Here is a 23,792-nt window from a genome sequence, read left to right on the forward strand (position 1 = left end):
AAAGCCAAAGAGCTGCACAGATTTCAAAGCACCCAAAGCCCCGAGGTTAGGAAACCCAAAGGGAAGAACATCTCGCATTTCTCAAGGTGCGAGAAGCCTGCAGCTGAAATGCTGGCGGATTCTTTAGGTAAAATATTGAACGATGTCGAAAACATCAAGGGAAGATGGAAGGAATATACAGAGTCACTGAACTCAAAATAATTGGTTATGATTCAACCATTTCAGGAGCTGGCATATAATCCAGGACTGGTGGTATTGAAGGAAGATGTGCATTTACATTTAAGTAAAATTTTACTGAAGATAGGCTGAAACTCAAGGTGGATTCAGCAGAGGATGTGGAATGAAGGATATCATTGGTGATAGCAAATGGATCTCGGCTGAAAGCAGAGAATACTAGAAAGATGTTGAGCACTGTTTTGATGATTAGGCAAAGGAATTGAACTGTGTGGATCATAACGAATTGTAGATGACATTGAGAATGGAAATTCCAGAACACTTAATTGTGCTAATGCATAACTTGTGCATAGAACAATAGACAGTCCTTTGAGTAGAACAAGGGGGGATCTGTGTGGTTTAAAATCAGGTAAGGTGTATGTCAGGATTGTATCCTTTCAAAACTTATTCAATCTGTATGTTGAGCAAACAATCTGAGAAGCTGAACTATATGAAGGTTAATGGGGCATCACATTAACAAGCTGTGATATGCAGATGACACAGCCTTGCTTCCTGAAAGCTAAGAGAACTTGAAACACTGATGAAGTTCAAAGAGTAAAGTCTTCAATAGGGATTACACCTCAACGTAAAGAAAACAAACATGATCACAATTGCAATAATCAACATCAGAATACAGAAAATTTTGAAGATGTGAAATGCTTTCTTTTACTCGGATCTACAATCAACATCCATGGAAGTAGCAGTCAGGGAGCCAATCTACGTATTGCACTTGGGCAGCCTGCTGACAAAGACCTCTTAAAATGTTACAAAGCAAAGATGTCTCTGTAAGGGCTAACGTGCGCCCTCCTCAAGCCACGGTACTTCCAATCACCTCCGTCTACGGGAAAGCTGGATCAAGTATAAGGAAGACTGAAGAATGGATACTTTTGAATGAGGGTGGCGGTGAAGAACACGGAATACACCCCAGACGTCCAGATGCACAAAATCTGTCTTGGAAGAAGTACAGCTAGAAGGTTCCTTAGAAAGGAGGATGTGAGCCTTCATGTCATGGCCTTGGCATTGTTATCAGCAATGAAGAAAGACTTCGTGCTTGGTAAAGTAGACGGTCAGGAAAAGAGGAAGATGCTCAATGAGGTGAATTGACAGTGGCTGCAACAATGGGCTCGAAGATGGTGAGGAACTTGAGGGTGCAGGACCAGGCAGTGTTTATTCAGTCTGCACAGGGCTGCTGAGAGTCAGAACCGACTTGAGTGTAATTAACTAAGAACTCCACCACCAACATTTTTTGGGAACAAAAATATTCAGAGAGGTAAGCAGCTCTGGAAAGATCCGAGGAGTTGTGTATCCTACTTCCTCATAGAAAGTGAAATCCAAGTTGAGGCCATCCAGCCCTAAGAAGAAGGGCGGAAACCAGAGATTGGATCTCAGTCTCTTACTCCATGATGCCTCATTTTCAAAGAGAAATCAGTGAGTGGAGCATTCAATAGAGTTTCTGTCACTGAATCTGAATTTCACATGCAAAATGCAACCTATGCAATAGACTGCTACAACACAAAAGCAAAATATGCCCATTGTAAGTCTGCCTCCATTTATAAAACCATAAAGAAGTTGAGTTAAAGTCAAACCCCACACTTAATAAATATGAAATAACTATTGCTAAGAGTTTGGCTTATTTTCTTTGCAGCCCAGTGGAACCCTGACTAGTTCCTGGATAAAGATTGTCCTCGGCTAGAACTCAGGGTAACAGGAGAGACAGACACTCTTCAAAGGCGTGTCATGTATTTTAAGTACAACGCTGTGGGATTCTATGTGCAGATAAATTTAGTTTCTTGAGCAATCACATCGTTTATAGCATAGATCCAGATGAACTTAAATTTAGTTTGCACTCAGAATTAGAAAACTATGTTCTGCTGACAGACAGGAGAGGAAGAAGATCGTGTTTCAAGTTAAAATAAGACGCAGGAGTGCCACGGTGTGGTCACACCAGGGGCTCAGGTAAAACAGCCAAACGAGACCTGGCTGATCCTGAGGGAAGGGTCGGCCGGCGGCGGTGTCATCCCCCAGGGACTCAGGGACTGACTGCTAATTTCGTGGGCATGTTGTAGGCCATGTTGTGGATATAAACTCTGGTTGTTGTTGGGTACGACCCAGCCCGTCACAACGCTGAGTGACCCTGTGCGACCCAGGAGCATGCTGGGGTTTTCTAGGCTGTCATCTCTGCAGGAGTAGAGAGTCAGGTCTCTTCCCCCGCAGAACCACCGGGCAAGTTTCAACTGCCAACCTTTCAGTTCACAGTCAGAGCTTCCGAGTTACCCAGCCAGGGCCCTCTTGCCCTTCGTGAAACATCAGATCCACGCATGTCTCCTCTTTATAGACTGGAGTCCGTTGCCTATGGCCACCCCATGTGACTCAGAGTAGGGTTCCATAGGTTTTCAGGGGCTAAATTTAGGGAAGTCGATGGCCAGGCTTCTTTTGTAAGCAGCCAAGCACTTGGGGGGGGTTCCTCTAGAGTTACTGGTGAGAGCACTGTGTCCAATCACCCACCAGGAGAGGAGGGGTTCATTTCCTGACACCCAGGAGAAACCTGGACTGCAGGGCTCTGTGTCTACTGGGTCAGGGGTGCCCACAGCCCTGCCTCTCTGCGCCCGTCCACCCGCCCCAGAGGAGGCGTGGCACGGTGTTCCCTCATACTCACCCACGTGGTTGGCAGCCCCGTTCTGCCTCTCGTTCTCATCCCCCTGGCATTTCTTCTTGGCGATCTTATGGAGAATGGAAGCCTTTTCTCGGAAGCGCCCTGAAGCAGGAGAAAGGAGCAGGAAGGAAATGGGGTGAGGAGGAAGGTGAACAGCGGGGTTCAGGACGAAGGAGGGAAGCGGGGGTGACATAGCATGCGGGGCGCCGGATTGCAGGACTCCAGCGGCCGCTCCTTTCTGTCCATTCCAAATGCCCTTGGACTTGCACCAAGGGTCCTGGCTTACCTTGGTCGAGGCTTCTGCTTGGTTCTCCCTTGGAGATGCTCAAGCTGCCGGATGACCATGGATGAGAGAATGGACCTGGGGCTCCCCCTCCCAACTGTCCACGAAATACACAAAGCATCCTGCATCCCTATCATTCCCCCTACTGCTGAGATCCCGAACAGGTCTCCAGCCAAAGCTGGCCATCTTCCTGAGTAGTGTTGACAATGGGCTGGAAGGAGAGCCACGCCCAGGGACCTTTACTTGATTTTGGCTTTCAAATATTGATCATAGTTAACACTACAATTTCTATGCAGCTTGGTAGCATGCATCCCTGCTTTCTGATCAGCCGAGTCCGCTGTAATAAAGCATTGAGGAGGCAGTGTGCCCCATCTGGGGAGGTGAGGAAAAGAATCATCATCTGAGTGCAGCCAAATACTTGTCTGAAGGAAGGCATTGGGAAAGACACTGTTCTTAAGAGATTCATTGTAAGCAGCTGTGTCTCAAGTAGTGTAATCATTGCATCTCTAATATGGACATAGCTAATGGGTGAATGCATGCAACAAGCACAGAAGAGAACAAAAAGACAGGCATGCGGAAGTGTACAGGTTAGGGACACAGCACACATTTCTTTTCTCATTCTTGATTTTTCTTCTCTGGAAACATCCGAGGTACAAAAGCCTCTCACTGTATCATTGTCAACGGACTGGATATTGCCAAGATTCGGCTATGAATCAAAACACCAACTTCATAATGTCCCCATCGGTCATTTGTCATTGGCAGAGGATTAATAGGGAGCTCATGCGACTGCTCTCATTAGGTAGAAAACAAACCAGAGCCCCCAAACGCTCCCCCTAGAGATTGTCTCCTCTGAGGAGACCCCCACTGCCCCCCCACCCCCCGCCCTTGTGGGTGGAAGTCATGGTCATCGTGGAGATGTGTGTGGCTGGCTTGGAGTGGCAGAGCGGTAAACCAGCGTGGGACTCATTGTCTCGAATGGAGTCAGCTTTCTACTAAGCGCAAACACCTTGCCAGCACAAGGGCAGCTCCCAGGACGTCAGCACCTTGGTCTAGGCAGTGAGTCTGTATGCAGGGCAGCAGGGCACAGTGCCAGAGGAAGTCAGAAGGGACACATTACCTGGAGGAAAGCAGGTCAGCATGCAGTGGGTACTTCAGAGAAGGGAGCAAGAAGGACAAGGTGACGGGCAGGATGCCCATCAGTCAGCATTAGGCATCCCATCCTGGAAACGACTTTGAATGTGATGTGGCTGTTTCTAAGTCCTACCTCCCAGGGGAAAAGGAGATCAAGGGAAAGGAAAGAAAACCCGAGGACCAGGAAAAGGAGAAGGCAGGAGGGAGCTGGAAAGCAATTTACAAAAGAGAGAGAAAGGATGGACTCAAAGGAGGAGGAGGTGGGTGGTGGGGGGGGGGGGGCGGGTTTGGAATTTCCGGGAAGCTGCCCTGGCGGTGCTGAAGCACAACATGCCCCCGCCACCACATTGAGTGTCAATTGGGTGACTCCGAAAACCACACACAGTATGGAGAGGTGACTTGGCCCCCTGCTGCTACTGCCGTAAGCCTACGGAAGCATTTCTTCTCATGGAAGAGAACTCCAAGAAATCTTCCAATTATCTGGTGAAAAGCCCCGAAGAGGGAAAGCAAGGGGTCCTGCAACTTTGGGGAGATGGCCCTGTTAACAAGACCACCCCACTCCAGACTATAGGCGTTCTTTGATCTTAGAGCATTATGCAGCTCTAGGACATAAAGATGGTCGATAATCGCCATTTAAAAATTCTATACAAATAAAGCCACAAAGCATTCAGATGAGGAAAAACCAACAAAAGCCTGTAGAAATAAAACCTGAACTAATAACTCAGCCCAAGGAAGGACATTGGGATCAAACTCATGAATCATAGCAGAAAGAACCAGCCAACCACGTATGACTTTTCAGAACGTGAATGTTGCCAGAGCAATGATGAGATGACACCCCAGAGCATGGTGCAGGGCCAGTCTGTCTCTCTGCCAGGACATATCTTTCCGGACAGTGGTGACCCTATCACCCAGGGGCTGGTTCCCCTCAATTCTCCAAGACCTTGGAGAAGAATCACTTTAGAAACTGAAGAGGGTAGACAACAATTCCAGAATTAGGGCTGCTCTTTAACAGGTTTTCGAGAAATGCGTGTCTCACTTTCCCCACTCAGATGCACCTCTGATTTTCCAGGCGACTGAAAAGTGGGAGAGATTGGCTTCAGTCTTGGCAGTGGAGGCTGGTGGGGTAGGGTGGGAGGCTTGTCCTCAGAATTTAGCTTCCAGCATGCTCATTGAAGGTGGTGGAAGTGAACCTGGCAAAGCAAGTCTGACTCATCCTGATCCTTTGGACATCCTAGGTTCTGCCTGCCTGGGGGGGGGGCGGGGGGCTTCCTTTGAGAAAGGCTAAGCTAAGAGGAGCTGGCTAGCAGGACTAGCTATGAGCATGTGGCCCTGGGGCAGAAGCCATTAGAGAGCCTGTGATTTTCAAAGTGATCCTTTGTGTCTTGAGGTAGGAGGCCTGACACCTTCAAGACTTGTTCAATCACAAGCCAGGGAGGAACACCAAGTACTGGTCTTGGTGGCAGTTTGATCTGGGTTCAGGTGCTGACTCTCTCACCAGGAAGCTTTTAGTAGGTTCCCACATATTTATGAGCTTGTTCTCTTGACTTCAAGTAGAGGTTCCAAAGATTCTGGCTCCTGAGTTCAATAAAAGGCTTAAATGAGGAAATGTGTGCGAAGGGCTTACTCCAGAGAGTAAGCACCAGAAGAGCTCCATCGATTAGAGAAAACAGCAAACCAAACACAGAGCTTAAGGATAAGATTGATATGAACTTGAGTTACTTGAGGAGAAAGACTGGCATCTTCCCTTCTCTCAGTCCACACACGAAAGAGAATTACGCACATCCTGGCCTGGTAGTTTAACCATGTCAAGACCTTGTTGATCTGGTGCTCATGTTTGAGTGGGTTCTCCAAGGATCTCCTCCAAGATCATGTGACAGCTTCCTGAAATTCAGAAGGTCAAGGCAAGCGAGCTGGCCTTTCGCAGTTTTTACAATGGATACCTTTGCAGCCTTCACAACAGAAAGAGGGTAACCAGCTTTCCCCCATCTGTGCTGCAGGCTGGATTTGGGATGACTCAAGAGAATTTCTGGATGCAAATGAGTCTGAATCCCTCTGGTTCTCAGTCTCAATAGCCATAAGACAGGGAGAATAGGACTACTCATCCCATCGCCTTGCCGGAAGGCCCAGGGGTTGATACCCACCAAGGGTGTCGAAGATCTCTGGTATACAGCAAGTGCTTAAAAGTGGTTACTCAGGAAGTGTAATAGTTCTTGTGGTGATGAGTGACAGGAAATCCATCCCATTCATTGCTGAAAAAAAGATGGGCACATAATGGACTTGAGGTTCCACAGTCTCAGGGGCAGTACATGGTGACGGTCAAGGGCAGCTTCCCAAAATGATTTTAGGCACAGCTTCCACCTGGTCATACTGGGTGGCACTGGGGGTGGAGGCACAGACCTAAGAAGCAGCGATAGCTTTGTGCCTGGTGATCAAGAACTAGGATATTTTCGATCCTTTTCAAGGTGAGCCAAGAAGGGATTTTTGAGCATGTTTTAAGGCAACCTTAAAACTATACTTTGTTGTGGGGCCAACCCTGAAAGTATTATATTTTTATACCGCCACCGATATTTGTGTACCTCCAATCTCAGAAATAGCACACGCTCGCTCAAATCGTGAGGCACCTACGTCAAAACCTAGTACACAATTTTAATATAGTTCAGCTTGTTCTGAAATTTGCCCCCTCCCGAAACCCCAAAAGAAACCCCCCCCCCCAAACCAGCTGAGTGTTCTCAGAGGAGTATGTGTTGAGGGGGTGGAAGGAAAAGATCAAAAGCATATGGGCCGAAATGTGAATCAGCAAAACTTTGACAAAAACAACCGGGAATTCAAACCCTCGACCGTTATCGCTCTGGCATCAAACAGAAGCCGGGAGAGTCGTAGCGCAAGATAGTCTTTGGAGAGAGTCTTCCCTTCAAGGACATGGATTTGGCTTCTAGTCTGCTGTTAATTAATTAGCACAGTCCCTAGAAACGCCTTCACCTTGTCCCTATCAAGCCAGGAACAGGCAGTGTTCCTAAGGAACCCTTTGGGTTGAGGTGAGCTTAGCTCCTGAATGCCACAGAACATTGTGAGCCTTAGCAACACAGAGAAGATGGGACAAAGGAGATGTATGATGGGCTTCCAGAAGTTCATGGAAGAATTCCAAAACCCTATCCCAAATCCCAGTGCTGTCCAGTTGATTCTGGCTCATCAGGACTTCACGGGATGGAGGGGAACTGCTCCCTAGGGTGTCCGAGACAGTCAATCTGGACAGCGGTAGAGAACCTCTTCCTTCTTCCACTGGGAGCCTTTTTTTTTTTTTTTTTTTTCCAGTTAGCAACTCAACCAAATTCTCTTTTCCCATAAACTTTGGGAGGCCCCGGTCCGTGTAGATGCAAAGAAGGTGTTACAGCTTCCTGAAATTCAGAAGGTCAAGGCAAGGGAGCTGGCCTTTTGCAAGGTGAACAGCCCCGGGTTTGGGAGAAAGGAAAAGAGGAAATGGAAGGGGCATTTAGAAAGCTCTTTTTGAACTTCTGTTTGTGTTTTCAGTTCTCCCTGTGCTCTCTGTCTTTGAAGCTTGTAGATTGGCAGGAGCTTAAAAAGGAGCGTGTACTTGGACCTTCCTCCTGGTTTCCCCCCCTCCCCCAGGAATGTATATTCAAGAAAGGCAGACAGGACCCTCTCATGCCTGCCGAGAACACTTGCACTGGAGTGGATGTGCAAAAGTGCAAACTCCCCGGGCTCTTCTCTCCCTTAGATCCCTCATGCCCTCGTCTACTTTCAAAGCATTTCCCTCCGATTACTGTTCCCCACCCCTCCCACCACCTGGTCTGGTCACCATTAGGTCTCCACAGAGAAATCCAGAAGCCTCCAATCTCCTCTTCCCCTTCCACTCCTACCTCCCTGTCACCTGAGCTCTGTGATCCTTAAAAATGTAAGTAACCCTATATCCTGTCTCTGTGCCGAATCTGCATGGGCTCCCCAGTTCAAAGTGAAAGTCCTTACAACAGTCTTTGGCCTAGGCCAACGAGGCTCCCCTCCTAGACACCCCCCATTATTCCCGTCCCCCCCACCCACCCAACAACTCTCCCTTTTCACCCTGTTCCAACCACTCCAGTCCCCTGACCGACCCTGGAAATCACCGTGAATTGTGTCCTCTCTACTCGGAAGGGTCTGTCCCTTCTCTCCACTGGCCTGTGGGCCCTCCCCCATCCACCTCTCCAGTGTGTAGTCCAATAACCACATGAACACAAACAATGGAAAAGGAGAGGTGAGTGTGTGTGTCTGGGGAAATGTTGGAACATTCGTTGTCAAGTTAGTTTCCCTTGGAGAGAAGAAGGTGGACAGACTATAAACACTGCAGGAAACCCAGTAGACCCTATTGCTAACTCATGCCGTGGTGACGTTCCCAAAGCACAACACTGTTTACAGTTAATGCTTCCTTGCTGTATAGATGGTTAAAAAGATTTCTTTTCCAGAGACTCTTAATGAAATTCAGACAAAATTGAAATTTTACAATTTTAACAGAAACTCTCTGTAGGTATCAAATAGAAAATATGGTGTTTCAGGCCAAAGGCCAAATTACTGACCTTCACGGGGACTGCCACTGCTTGAAAACTGATGCTTTTAAAAAATGACTTTAGGCCACTTGCTTTATTGTTCTCTGACCCAATTTTCAAAATGGTTTCTATCCAATGCACACCGATAGATGCAAACGACTCACACTGCCTCGACAAAGACATGGCCAGTGATCAAGAGGCTGGTCTGGTTCTCAGATTGAGAGATCTGAGCCTGCGTGGGTCTGCCAGATGAAGGTGTGTTTGAACATCTTATTTTTGTTTCCATCTCTCACACGCTCTGGTTATGTAAGATAAATGGATGAAAGACGACTAAAGCAGGCCTCAAGTACCAAGGTTTACTACATTTCATCCCCTACCACCGTAGGCTATAGAAGAAGCCCTGCCAGCGTATAGGTTATGAGTTTGACAGCTAACTTCAAGATGAGCTGTTCAAATCCACCAGCTGCTCTGTGGAAGAAAGATGAGGCTGTCTGCTCCCATCGATGTTTATAGGCTGGGGAACCCTCTGGATGGTCACGCTGAACTAGAATTGACTGAACGGCATTGGGGCCACCTAATGGAACGGAGTTCCTCAGAATCCGTTTGTCCACGTTGTGACATTAATTTAGTCATTAGGGAAAGAGCTTTGATTGATTCATAGCACCTGGCAGAGGGCAGGTGAGCGATGTATACTATGACCTACTGCCATCTGGCAGTCGGTTGTACTGTGGTGGCCCGATTGTTACATGATGGAAGTTATGTCAACTTCAGCTGAGTCACTCGCGGTGGACAGGCTTTCACAGAGGTCCCAGACCAAGGAAGAATGGCCCGGGCAGCTGGTTCTCAAGACAAGCCAGTGAAAGCCTCTAGGAATCACAACAGGACATTGTCCACTTCGCTTACCCTGGATATGTCGTCAGGAAGGATCAATCCCTGGAGGAGAACAGCATGTTTGGTGAAGTGAAAGGCCAGCGCGGGGAAGGTGGGCGAGACCTTTGGTAAGCTGGGCTAGCACCATAGTTGCCATGATGACCTTGAACACGCCTCCCACTGTGAGGACCGGACCGTGCAGGAAGGCAATGTTCCATTCTGTTGTCTAGAGGTTGTCATGACTGAAGGTGGACTTGGTGGCAGCTACCACCAACATGCAGTAAAACCACTTCATAGGCCAGTTCTTGCTTTTGAGGCTTGGCTCTACGTTGCCCAACCGTCCATCTGGCTGTTAAGTTGGAGACAGGAGGCTGGGCTAGCACGTCTTGAGTCCAGCACTATTTCATGCACCATTCCCTGTTACCTGGACTTCACGCGTCTGGGAATTGTCAGGAGATGGGAGTTTCGATTTTGGGAAAACGCTCCGCTTGATGTGGTACATCAGGGCCTGCACATCTCCTTGGAGAAATGGCAACAAGCCTTAACGAAGTGTGACTGAAGGCTTTGAGGCCCATGACCAGAATGAGACGATTCGGTTCGTTTCAGATTTAATCAGAAGAGAAACTTACCGTGCTTCATTGAACATGCCAGCCCTCCGGGTAGAACGGAGCCCCGCTTTTGACTTTTTATTTCTAAATGCAAGGTTCATGGGGAGAAATGATTTTATTAATTGAAAACACAGTCTCCAAATGTGGTTGGTGAAAGGCAGCGTAACATTTGGAGCACTAGGGGTGTGTCAAAAATAGACAAAAGGCAGCATCCACAGCTTGCCTTCTGCTGCCACTTCCCACCTTCCGCATCCGCAATGTGGCAACATCTGCCTCCTCTTGCCAGGCCCCATCTTTCTGCTTTTACTGCTGACAGTTTAAATCAAGAGCATAAGATGCAATGAAGTTTGAAAAGTTTGATGTATTCTAATGAGAAGACTTCCCGGGGCTGGTGTTCAGGAAGACGGTGGCTGGAGCCACACAGCTAGTTTGGCCTTCTGGACAGAAGTGATGTCAGCTGCGAGCTGGTGACCGACTAGGCTCCTGTCTTCCTAAGGTCCAGTCCCGAGGAGATGCTTGTCAGAATACATCTCTAAAGAAGTAATGTAGCTAATAACCGGTGAGTTTCACACATTTATTTGGCAGAGCAAGCACAATTTGACAGAGGGCATCTGTTGGAATGCCCAGAAAAATCCTTTGGCCATGGAAAGTTGGACTGAATGAGTTAAACCATAGTCTTGGAATGAATGAAATATAACATGCTATTGGAAATGGTGTCTCTGCACAACGGGGGTCCCCTGCCTTGGTAATTGGAAAGTGGAACGTTTGCTTGTCAGACTTTGCAGTGGTCTAGAGGTAGGAAAGGGACATGCTGTGGCGGAAATTGGATAATCTGTGGAGGCGGGCGAGCCTGGCCATCTCATTTAGAGAGAACAAATACTTCCATCTGTATATTCTTTCGTCGGGCATCTCTACTTCTAGGAATGTCTCTGTGCATTATTTGATGCGGCTTTTCTAGCTGTAGTATTTGTAACTCCGACCAAAAGACGGGTAGGGCCAAGCAGAGGGATGCATTTCTTCCTTGTCTGATGGGCTGGGGCAAGAAAAGGTATTGGAAGATGCTGATCGGATTCGGCTGTGAATGGTTGTTAACAGGGCTAACTGTGATAGTGAAAACTCGGATCTGTCACACGGGGACTAGTCACTTTTGCCCACCTGGTGGGTATAAGATGCGCCAGCCCGGAAGCAGGAAGAAGGCCTTCACTACCATCCAGAAAGAAGATGCAGAGGTGGGGCTGACCCTTCAGACTCCAGGGTCCTACATGTGCAACCGCCCGGATCCAGGAGCCCAAAGCTGGGATACCAGAGGAGCCGCAGCAGAACCAGAGCATGAGACAGGGTGGTGGGCTTCCTGGTCCATGGGACAAGTACAAGGCTTGCTTCCAGGGCGGGGTGCCTCCCAGCCCTTAATTGGGAACATCGATTTACTGACCTACAGAACTAGAGCCGCGCACCTGGGGTGCCTGTCCACTGCCATTGAGCCAACGTCACTGGCTCAGAGTGACCTTATAGGACTGGGCAGAGCCGCCCCTGTGAGTTTCTGAGACTAACTCTTTAGGGGAGTAGAAAACCCTGGCTTTCTTCTGCTGAGCAGCTGGTGGTTTCAAACTGCTGACTTTGAGGTTAGCAACCTAACTCAGAACCACTACACTACCAAGGCTCCTTGTACCGAGTTAAGCGCCCATTAACAGTGAATGAGACTCAGCCAGCCAATCAAGTGACGGGAAAGGCCGGGTGCAGTTGGGATATAAGCATTTGTCCTTTCAAAATAAAATGGCAAGGCTGCCTCTCCTCCATTACGACCCCTGCAGAAAGCCTCGGTGCCTTTGGTGGTGCACTAGCTAAAGTGGGAGCGAAGATGTGGCAGTCTGCTTCTGTAAAGACGGACAGCTTGGGGACAGCTCAGTCTGGGAGAGTTCTACTCCCCTCGGGTCTCTGGGTTGAAATGAACTTGATGACTGCGCGTGGTTTAGGCGACTCAGTGGAGTCGACACCAGGGGCACAGAGGATGTTCGTGTTGTTTTGCTGTAATAAAACAAAGGTGGAAATATCCTAATATTCACCAGTCGGAACTGGTTGGGACCCCCCATGGGGCAGCCCCCCAGTGGAACCCTGTGCCAGTGCCAAGAGGAATGAGGGAAGTCTGGGTGGGCGGATCCAGGAAGTTCGCCAACACTTACTGGCTTTTAAAAAAGCAGTTACAATAATGAGGGGAACAAGAATGAAAAAGGAAAGTTCTAATAAGGATCCTAGTGGTGATTATAGAACTCTTCTGGATGTGATTGAATTATTGAATTGTATGATATGCGAATGATACGGTTTTCAATAAAAGTGTCTAAACAGCCAGCTCTGGGTCAATGTCCTCTTTGTGAAAGGAGTGCATAATGTTAAGGCTGAGCAACGGGGTCCTTCTAAAGAATGACTGAATCTGGAGCAGGAGGGAGAGTCACCGTTACGGTTTTTGGTTGATTTTTACCTCTGTGTGTTTGAAACATTTTCTTCATTCAAGACTAGCCAAATGGATTTGTGAGTCAAACATTTGATAGTATAGAAGATCCAAGTTGTAAGTAAGAGAAAACCTATACAGAGGTTCATGTGAACATGGAATGAGAGGACAGTGGGGTTTCCCGCAACCTTTCTGAAGCTGTGTGCGCGTGCGTGCGCGCGCGTATTCACTTCCTCCCTTTTCTGCAGGGCGGCTATTTTACAGCTCTATTCTATAGAAACAAGCTAGTGCACTAGGGTCTATATTTAATTATGAACTTGGCTGTGAATTGGACCAAATAACACACAAGCCATTTATTTCAGGCTCTCTGACCCAGGGATCTACCGACCCCAAGATGTATCGGCAGGAGTTTAACTAGTGCAAGGTCCAGTTTTCAAAGATTTAATCTTAAAACATCAACAACAAAAAACCCTCAAAACACACTCACTGCCTTTAAGTCCATGCTGACTTACAGCCACCCTATAGATAGGGTAGAACTGCCCCTGTGAGTTTCTGAGACTGTAATTCTTTATGGGAGTAAAAATAAACATACCCATATGCCACCCACCCCCACAAAACAAAGGGGCTGGTGGTTTCGAACTGGTGACCTTGCAGTTTAGCAGCCCAAAGAGTAACCACTATGCCACCAGAGCGCCTTTTCATCATACAAGCTAACTGGAAGCCATCACCTCTAATTGTATTTAATACAAGGCAACACTATAGGCCTTGGGTGTGGGATAGAAGGGGCAACAAGGTTCTCATGATCTGAATACTCTGATGGGGGCTCCTCTGGCTTTTCCATAGGAGGTGGGGGATCACCCCAGAGGTAGGCCATGCCATCTTTAGGTCTGTGTGGGAAAGTTCTTCCTATGCTGGGCCGAATCGCTCCCTAAACTGGGGAAGGTTCACCTCCTTCCTCAGCCATGACCTAACTAATCCATAGTTGGATTTGCATGAGTCCCCAAGGGTCCCTCTGGTAACATACTTTTCAGTGCAAACTGTTCATTAGTTCAATCCCAAGAAAAGGCTATAATTAAAAACTTTGAAAACATAGACGGATCGCACGCGTGCTCACATCCGCCAGAGCCTCCTAGCTCACCTATCTGGACAGCCTTGCCTTGGTTCAATCTCCTGCCCCTATCATCTGTTAGATTTCCCATGTCCGTAATCTCTTCTCTGAGAAATCTGAATAATCTCTCTGCTTTTTGTCCCACTGGCTGCTCCCGAAGGTCCCTGTTCTCCTTGGGCCCTTGACATTGGCAGTTGCCTTCCAACTCCCTGCTCCCGTCCACTCCCTTTCCCCGCTTTTCACTCAATTCAGGGCATCTCATCCTTCCATTCGAATATAATCCAACAGACTTGACCACTTCTATCCCAACTGTCTCCCTTCTCTCATTCCTGATGACTTCAGCAGCCAGCTCACGGGTCGTCTCTCCTATTACCATCCGCGTTGACAGGTTCCCCCTTGTCGTCACCAGGACTCCACCCTGAGCTGGACCCCCAGCACTTGGAGCTGATGCCGTTACCTTTGTTACTATCCTCTAGGACACACTCTTGACTCGTCTCCCTAGACCTGTTCTCTCGTGGTCCTCGTCCTACAGCACAGGCCGCGCCCCAGTCTTCGTTGCTGAGCCCCCTGCCCTCTTCTCAGATTCTAAACGGTAGCGTTCTCAGGGCTCCATCCTGGGCCTCCTTTATTGATCATCCAGGTATTTTTCATCCCGTTCAGGCATCTTACCTACGTCTAACCAGTTGTTGCTGATTCTGAGCGGTTCAACTCCCGGCACAGTATCGGACGATATGCTACTGCCATTCATAAGGTTTTCTGTGGCGAATCCCTCAGAAGTGGCCATCGTGGTCCTTCTTTGTCGTCTGTTCTTAGTCTGGAAGCTCTGCTGAAAGCTTCTCGTCATGGATGACCCTGACGGTGTTCGAAATACTGGTGGCACAGCTGCTGGCACTACAGTAACATGCAAGCCACCCCCACCGTGCCATAAAAAAGACACCATGGTGGAGGGTGGATTAGCAGGATGGAAGGAGGCTGGGTTTGAGGCTATTGTGATGCTGGGCCACGTATAACGCCTGCCTCTAGAGTCTTTCACTTAGGGAGAAATAAACTCTCATCTGATGGACGCCACAGTGACTGGTGCAGAAGCTACCCTGCCTGAGAGAGCCATGTCCATAGCACACGTCCATCCAGCTGAGCAAGGATGAAAATGTAACGTAAAAGATCTCAATGGAAAACGATGTTAAGCCATAGTCCCCAGTACAATTTCTCTTTGAAAAAGAACTGGGCCATTTCACTGCAACCAAGAACCTCAAATGACTGGCTAGACTCTACAACCTTCAGGTGCTTTTGTTTCTTTGAAACAATGGAGGCTTTCCAAGCTCCGCTACAGGCCTGATGGAGGACCCATGAGTCATCTGAGACATTATTACTTCCTCAGCTTAGACAAAGGGCTGGATCGGTTGCCATGAAACAGCAGCCTTAATTTAATTAAGGCAAAGGTCGTTGCAAGTTCTGCCTTTGAAGACACAACCTTTCATACCTTTTTTTCCTTATACAAATGAACCAAGATTGACTTCTTAACTAGTGATGGAATTATTTTGCTAAAGATGGTTTCTGGTAAGTGGTAATGCGTTCAAGGCAAGGCAATGCAAGGCCCTTCCTCATCCATGGCTTCTTTGCCAGATACGCTTTACCACACCAAGCTTTTTAAAATGAAAGATGTCCATTATTACTTCTTGTGATCACTCAAAGGAAGGAAAAGAGGGTTTTTGCTTTTACTCCGAAAGGCGAGTGGTGAAACTAGCATTCAGCCTTTGTTTTACAGTGAGCTGCTAAAGAGGCAGGAGGGAGAGTGATGTTGCCAAACTCCTTCCACCATCTCAGCCTCAGGCCACCACGATTCTGCACGGTGCCTGTGAACCCTGGGGTGGTGCCTGTGAACCCTGGGGCGTTGAACATACTCATTGGGCTTCCAACTTCTCAGGGTGCTGATTTCCTCCGGTGGAAGCAGGCTCCAGATTTTAGCAAGAGCTTGGGTCTTTGGAAAATGTAGCTCCTCATTCAGTCCACCCAAGGGGTGGGAATGCAGATGATCAGCCGAGGGCCAAACTGGAACAAACTGGTTTGAAGTCCTGGCAAACACCAAATGTTAGTGCTCATTTAGTTTTATGGGCTAGTGGGTAGGTTATTTTGGGCAGAAGAGTCTGGGAACACTGAAAAGTATCCCTTCTAAAGTAATGGTAGCTCCTTCTTTGTTTCCCGCCATTTCAGTCCATGAAAAGTTTCAATGGAACGCTCCACTTTTGGATGGCAGGACAAGCCTGTATTGTCTGGATGTCTCTTCTGCTCCCTCCCTGCCTCATCGATCTGCAAGAGCCCACGTCACGAGCTACGGATGTTGTCATTGGTGGAACATCGCTAAGTTAATCTGTCGCATCACACCATTGTCTGTATTCTTTTAAACGAGTTTAATTCAAGCTTATCATACGAAGTAATTTTTGGAGGGAAGCCAATTCAATTTATTGAGCAATAATTTTTGAGCGACAGAATGGTATGGCATTTGGGTATCTGCAGACGGGAATAAAAGGACGGGCATTAAATGTAAGTGAATATTGGAGATGATGGCCTTTCCAAGAGCACGCAGACTCACCGCGTAAGGAGTTAAGGTGGTGGTTGGCCAACTTGGGGTCCTTAAGAACCCAGTCATTTGTTTGCATTTCCAGAAAGGGTCTTGTTATAAATGCAAACAGAATCCCCAGAAGGGTAGCTCACTAATCCGCTGGGTCTAACAAATGTCTGACACTGAGCAGATGCTCAGTGCTAGTAAGTGGACATGTAGGCATCTGGTGACCATTACGACAGACTGCCACCTTGGGAAAGGGGAATGAGGCTGGAGAGACATTCCCTCTTTGGAGAATCCCACCCTCAGTTCCCAAGACTGATGGAGAGACCGACACTCATAATTCTGCCTGTGGGACCTAGTAGATGATGAGTTCTTCAGGAGGAGACCTGTCTTGAACCTCCGGATGCCTCACACCTAGTCTAGTGCCTGGTACAAAGTGGGTGTCAAGGGATGAAACTGTCTTGGTTTGGGGGTGGGATGGTGGCCAATTGGCCACTCCTGTTACGTTTCTAGGGTATGTGAGTACAGAAGATGAAGGGATCACGCTCGGAAGGCCAGGATCATTTTGCAACTGCCCTCGTTCCACCCAGTATCTGAGAGGGCAGACATAAACTACATGCCCAGTGGTAAAATGTTCAATAGCGGTACATATTTTGTTCACTAGTTCACCATGGTCCACGAGAGGATGCTCTCTTTCTTCAGCCTATTGTCCAAATGTTTCCAGGATCCGGGGCCACTAAGTGCCCATCTTCCCCATCCATAAAGTGTAGCCACTTTCAACTACCTTTGTTGCTCAGACCCATCTGTCTCGGTCATAAACCACAATGGAGCTTGGAAAGGACACAGCCCCGAGTTCCGTCCTTCAGCACTGCTTTCTCACTCTGCCCCCAGAGCAAGTTGCTTCGCCTCTCTGAGTCTTAGTTTTTCCTCATTCAGGAAAATGCCTCCGTGAGCTTTGGTTTTCTCATCATTAATGAAATCTACTCTGCGGGCTCATCATGAGGAAAGGAGGCAGACGAGACGAAGATCCCAGCACTGCTCCTGGCAGATGCGAGACACCTAGTCAGCCTTACAGTGGCCGCCCCTCTCTCTCTGTGCCTCCTGTTCTCACTGCCTGGCAAGGCTTTGCCGACCCCATATCCATCATCTATCAACCTCGTAGGGCGCAGATCAAAGATTCCCTCCCCTACCAAATCTCCCATGGGCCTCCCCAGTTGAAAGCCATCTTCCCTCCCACTGCACGCTCTCATTCCTTTCTGAACACCTCTGGTACTTACCACTCTCTTCCTGGTGGTGCAGGGATGGCTGTGCTATAGTTCTCCCCGCTGGCCTGTAAGGTCCCCGGTGGGAAACTGCCCACGTTCTTTATCTACCTAGCAGAATATCTTTCACAGAGTAGATGCTTAAGATAACCCACTGAATATGTGTGGGCAATTCCTGTGTCTCGAAAACCATCGTCACACAATTCCTCTGTAGTATGAGTGGCACTTCCTTCCACTTGATCCACTTTGGCGGGTGGCGGTAGGCCTCACTGCCAGTTGCTGATGGTGGCAACTGGATGATTTTATGTCAACTGGACACTTCTGACTAGGGGTGGAATCAAACCTGTCAATCAAGCGGTAGCTGGCTGACACCTCCTTGGGGATGTGGCTTTTGCTATAAGAGTGAGGGACTCTGGGAACCGCCTTTTTCTCTGCCACTTCTCCTTCCTACTTGTTGGGACTCAGCTGCCAACCCTGAGAGCTGTGGGGACCCTGCTGTGTTTCCCCCGACTCTGGATCCACATGCCTCTGATCTTCCTGGTCCACCAGGCTGCGTCACTGGCATGTGGCTACTTGAGTCTGAAGAGGGACTTATGGACTAGTATCAGACTTACAGACGGGGGTTGGTCTGGGCTGAGATACCTTCTTGATATAAAGCTCTTTCTTATACACAGAGGCGTGTCACTGCCTTTGTTTCTCTAGACAACCTGGCCTAACACGCTGACCTTGTAAACCCTCCAGAGAATTCCCTGGCAAGAGCTGTAATGATTAGTCATAGGGGTGATCACTAGAAAGCCCAGTCTCGGGGTGACTGGGTAACATTTCTAAATTTGTGAAAAGAAATGTGCCCCTGGATGGGCACGTCTCAAGTACACAACGACCACCCCAAACCACCTCGTATCGACTGCACGTCCTTCAAGGTTGAGAGTGGCAGTGACGTGAATCACAGTTACTATTGGGTCAGTGGGAGGGGAGCGCCCTTGCGAGTCTGAGGGAGTTGCGCTAGGCAGACACCACGTCTGCTGGAACTGACCGACTCTGAGTCTTTCAGAATCAGACGGATGCTGGGTCTGGCCTGACACGGAGGCTGATGTCCATGGGTGATCTGAGGAGGCTAGATGGAGACACTGGCTCCTGAATGTCCCTTCTAGCGGGCACCTGAGAGAAACTGCGGTGCGCTCAAGGAGATCCTTAATTGTCCCCAGGAGCCTGCATTAGGTGAAGAGCGGCACCCTAACTAACAATGCCCTTCCCTTCCCCCCAACCAAGCCCACTGCCACTGCATTCATTCCGACTCATGGTGACCCCAGAGAGGGTTTCAGCAGCATTGTCACTCTTCACGGGAGCACATAGCATCCACTTGCACCCTCAGCGAGGCTGGTGGGGTGAACTGCCGACCCTGCAGTTAGCAACCCAATGCTTACCTTACCTACTAGCATTTCCTATTGATCCATGCCAGAGCGAGCCCTCTGATATAAGCCTAAAGCACTGCAAACCCGAGCCCTCCGTACAATTCCCTATCTGTCCTGGGTTCAGACTGGAGGCTCAGAGAAGTCAGGAGGGAAGAAACCCATCTGATTTAATCCAGAAGTTCCCCTACTTATTGAACGTGTCCTCTTCCACCCCCGACCCCACCCCACCCCGGCCCCAGGCTGTTGTAAAATTGCTGCTGATGTTGTCGGACCCAAGTCAGTCTTTGGCTTCTTATGCCCATCACCAGCAAAACCAGAAATTGTCTGAAGATTTGGGATAAAAATCATGGCAGGGCCTGGAGCCTCCCTTTAAGGCAGGGACTGTCCTTTCTTCCCCTGGATGGCAGGTGGCGTTTTACCCTTGGATGCCCAAGGAGCTGCATTTCCCCCAAGAGGCTGGAAGGCTCCTGGACTCCCCCAGGGCCCAGCCTGAGAGCCTCACAGAAACCTGCTGCTTCAGAAAACATCATGGTGGTTAATTACAGCGCAGGGGGAGCAGCAGAGAAAGGCTCAGAGGCGTTGCGCAGAAGCCAGAATAGGCAGGGGCCAGGGCCCACCCGGGGCTGTGAGAGGCTCTACTCCCGCATGCAAAGCAACTAGGAGCTCTTTGGCAAAGTAAGGCAACTTAGAAATACTGGAAGCTGAAAGCAAGAGATGCAACACATTTGGGAGTTCCTCTTAGGGAGAAGGAATCAATTAGCTTGATGTTATTTGGTTTCTTGTCAGTATCAGTGTAGACATCTGGTGAAGCACCAAATGCTCTCATGTCGTACACATATTAGCTGTCTATGGTGCAAAAAGTGGGGGTATGTGTGGGGTGGCATGGGAACAGGGCAATCAGAAGCCCTCTCCCGGGACAGGAATGGAATGTTTTCAAGTTGTGGCTCATAGTGAACTTGAGGCAGGGAGCTGTCCCAGGTGCCATCTGACTGGGGCTCGGCTGGGCGCGGGGACTCATTCATCCTTCAAACGGGTGCTCCTGATGATTCAGGGCATCAGTGGATCACAGGCTTGCTAGCAGCTATGTGTGTCCACCACAATCACCGGTGGCACGGCTGCCATCATTCACGGCCACGCTCAAAGCCAGAGCATCAGGCCTGGTCACAGTCCAGCTCAAAGGTGGATGCCGTCGTGTGCTGATCCCGTGTTCACAGGAGCTTAAGGCATGTTGCCCGGCTGCCGGGGAGCAACTCTGACATGCCAACCCGGTGTGTCGGTGGACAACTTGGACCCACATGGCTTTCAGTGGTCATTTTCCCCCTTTTTTGTAGGAAGTAGACCACTAGATCTTTCTTCAAATCACCTCTGAGTGGATTCAAGCCTTTTAGCTACACATTTTTGCCCAGGGCTCCCTATAGAACATAAACCTCACGCTAAATTCACTACCATCGAGTCTTTACTGGCTCCTAGCGACGCCTATAGTACAGGGGAGAACTGCCCATGTGGGTTTTCTTTGAGATTAACACCTCTTTACAGGAGTAGAATGCCTAGTCTTTCTCCTGCAGAGAGGCCGGTGGTTTCGAACTGCTAAGCTCTTGGTGAGGAGCCCAGTGCGTAACCGCTGGCCTCCTCCCAGAGAACCGAGCTGCTCTGAAGAGGGAGAGAAGACTGTGCTGAAAACAAATGTCTGCCCTTCTTTATTGCCTCAAGCAAAACGGTTATCAAATGCTAGTCCTGAGCGCACAGAACGGGAACTCCAAATGACGTGGGAACTAACGCCGGATCTGCACTCACACCGGCCGGGATTGTGGGGCTGGCCTCTCAGATGCCTGCTCTTTCTTGTCTCCATCGACAGGAGCTGTGGGATTCAGTCATGAACACCCTGCCCTCTGCATCAGAACAGGTCCCTAGCTGCTCCGGGTCCGTAGTCTCTGGCTGACTTTGGAGTGACTCCTTCCTTTTCACAGATCAGATAGTCACCGGATCGTACCTCCCCTCCCCACCCCATGAGCCTTGCAAGTGCTGGCTGCCTGTGGTTCTAGATGTTGCTGTGAGAGCGTGGGGCAGCAAGGCTGACGCACACAGTGGGCTGGTGGCTCATGTTTGCGCTGCTGACACCATTTCTGAGTGTTACCCAGGTGACATGGTTCGGGCTTTTGGAATGGAATAACAGGATGACCCATGGTATTGCACGCCTCCAGTTCCAAATCCACACAAAGGCGAGAACCAGACGAAAACGCAGAAAGAATAAAAAAATCACACAATGTCACTGGAGTCATGCAAAAACGGAAAGGGGGAAAAAAAAAAAGAGCCAGAGAGAAATGAATGGTCAAGCAACAGACACCGTCAACCAAAAGAGCGCAATGCAAACAATTCTAAAATCATGCTTACCTTCTTCAGTCATTGTGTCATAATATTTTAGCTTTCCGTATGATCCAAGTTCTACAACATCACAGTGAAAGACACAAAGATAAGGAACGAGCTGTAATGCAAGAACTTTGTTTTTACACATTCTTAATTAATCAGATTCAGAGTTACACTGTCAAATCCCACAATCGCAACTATAGAGAGATGTGCCAACATGGGCCATGTGGCAGACAGCGTTCGCGGCCCATTTTCGGAAATCACTTTAAATACATTCTTCGGCTGGGGGTCGGGTGCGGCCTGCCTTCCAGAAGAGGACACACTTATTTCAACACCTGACGGAACGCACTGCTCGGCAGGTAGCCTCACAGCGGCTCTAGCTCGGCCCTGTGATGAGCAGAGAGAGGTGACACTGCAGAGAAAGGGACCGAACACGGACTGTGTCCAGGTCCACGGAGGCTACGAGACACTGGGACCCCCGTGCGACGTCCGTGTCACAATACTTCTCCCACAGCACTGCTTTCTAGAGTGGAGGGGGATGGCGTGGGGACTCCTGAAATGAAAACCCAGCTTCTAGCTTTGCCTCCACGTCTTGTCTGGGATTGCAGGCAGGCAACACTGCAAGTCGTGAGTATAAAGGCCAGGAAGAGCTCCGGAAGGTGCAGAGTAAGTCGTGTGGGAGGAAGCGGGAGGCAGAACCGCAGGCCCAGGCACCTGATCCGACAGGTGAACAGCCGCAACTCCCAGATCAAGGGCTGGCCGGCTACTGCTCGGGCTGGGGGGCAGCATCCCCTCCTCTGCGCACAGGTGACCAGAGGACCCGGGCTGCAAAGCCAACCACGGGCAGAGAAGGAGCTGCGGTGAGCGGAGGTGGGGAGGAAAGGGAGGTGACGAAGGACACCGTTTCGGTTTCCTTACTTCAGCTCTGAAATAAGAAACGTTCCTTCTTGTTCATCTGAAAAGTCCTGATGGTTTTCAGCCACACAGCGAGCAGGCTAAAAATATTCTTTGTGGTCATAACAACACTCCCAATAACCGTTAAGAAATTAACTAGACTCCAGAGATATTCCCGGGACTCTGCAGAATCCTCCCGGGGCCCATTAACTAGGGAGGCTGCCGGAAATCCACGTCCGCATCACCCTGTAAAGCTCGGGCTACGTGTGCAGGATGGGAGAAGGCCTGACTGGAAGTGCACGGGTGGAGAAGCTTCTATTTTAAATTTATAATACACACTCTCTATGTATAGATGCTTTCTCCACAGGCCTAGAGAGTTGCCTAAAGCTATTTTAATCCATGAATAAAAAACAATGCTTTGGAGGGGGGAACATTGCTTCATCTCTCTTTCTGCAAAAACTAGCTTAGTTTAGATTCTGTTCAAGAAATTACAAAGGATGCAGGTGCTTTGATACAAAACTGGGTTTTGCATGAACGTCAGGTGTTTTTATTGTTATTATTTTTAAGCTGACTTCTGGGGATTTCTTTCAGCGAATTATTACTAGCATAATGATGATTCGTATTTGAAGAACAGTAGTCTATTGATGACACTAGACAAGTGGGAGACTCTTAAGTGGTTGAAATACCTGTGTAAATTGTAAGACACATGCTCACAGTGGTACACCCAGATTGCTACACAGAATGCGTGTGTGTGCATAATCACGCAGCATCTCGATGACTAATATAAACCACTTAGTTTTACTTTAGGCAGCACTTCTTACTCCTCAGAGGTAAGGGAGAGCAGTGGAACCGTAGCTGGCGTTTTCTGTGCTTTGCGATGGGCAGTCGAATTCAGGCGGCTCTGCATCTGCGAAGTGACCAGGCTCTACACAGCAAAGCTAAGCAGCTGCCTTTTCACTGCCCTGTCCTGTCAGCGGGGCAGCTCTCTGTCCTCTGGCCTGTTTCCTAAGCAGCAGCCCAGAACCGCCCAACATCAGTTCGCAGCCAACGTTATTCCCTCCTTCCCCTCTTGTCGACTGAGGAATACATACATACAGATAATTACATTCTTCAGTGATCTATAACGATTTCTCCTGAGGGGGAACATGCTGTCCGTGTCTGGTAAAGCCCACACGTTCTTGCCACTGTGATGTCTGACGTGATACTAAGCTGCTTCCTTGGGTGATGAACGGGACAGGGGGATGGGAGCTGGACGGAACACACCCACAGTGGGGCTACATGTGGGGGAAGATGAGGAGCAAGGGAAATGACGAGCAGAACCACGCAGGTCACTTGGCAGTTCCAAGCACTGTGAAGAAGCAGGCAGTGGGTATGATACCTGCCAGGCTTGCTACCACTGGTTAAAGGCGGAGAAGCTCCGAGAAGGGACCAGCCTGTGAGATGCTCC

The 23,792-nt window shown here is 48.9% G+C and overlaps 1 protein-coding gene across 3 annotated transcripts in view; it reads right to left on the reverse strand.

The window, feature by feature from the left end:
* The window catches only part of SLC24A2 (solute carrier family 24 member 2), a 273,697-nt gene that overhangs the window by 40,974 nt on the left and 208,931 nt on the right, over positions 1–23,792 (reverse strand). For 2 of the 3 annotated variants that reach the window (XM_045289181.1, XM_045289182.1), the window contains 2 exons: positions 21,479–21,529; positions 2,870–2,968 (listed from right to left, as the gene is read on the reverse strand). In XM_045289181.1, the coding sequence (XP_045145116.1) occupies positions 2,870–2,968; positions 21,479–21,529 (150 nt within the window). The remainder of the gene's footprint in view (positions 1–2,869; positions 2,969–21,478; positions 21,530–23,792) is intronic. The other variant, XM_045289183.1, reaches the window with a different exon arrangement.

The sequence above is a fragment of the Echinops telfairi genome, unplaced genomic scaffold (assembly GCF_000313985.2).
Source record: "Echinops telfairi isolate 266 unplaced genomic scaffold, ASM31398v2 ScPeMD7_25;HRSCAF=90, whole genome shotgun sequence".
Classification (NCBI taxonomy): Eukaryota; Metazoa; Chordata; class Mammalia; order Afrosoricida; family Tenrecidae; genus Echinops; species Echinops telfairi.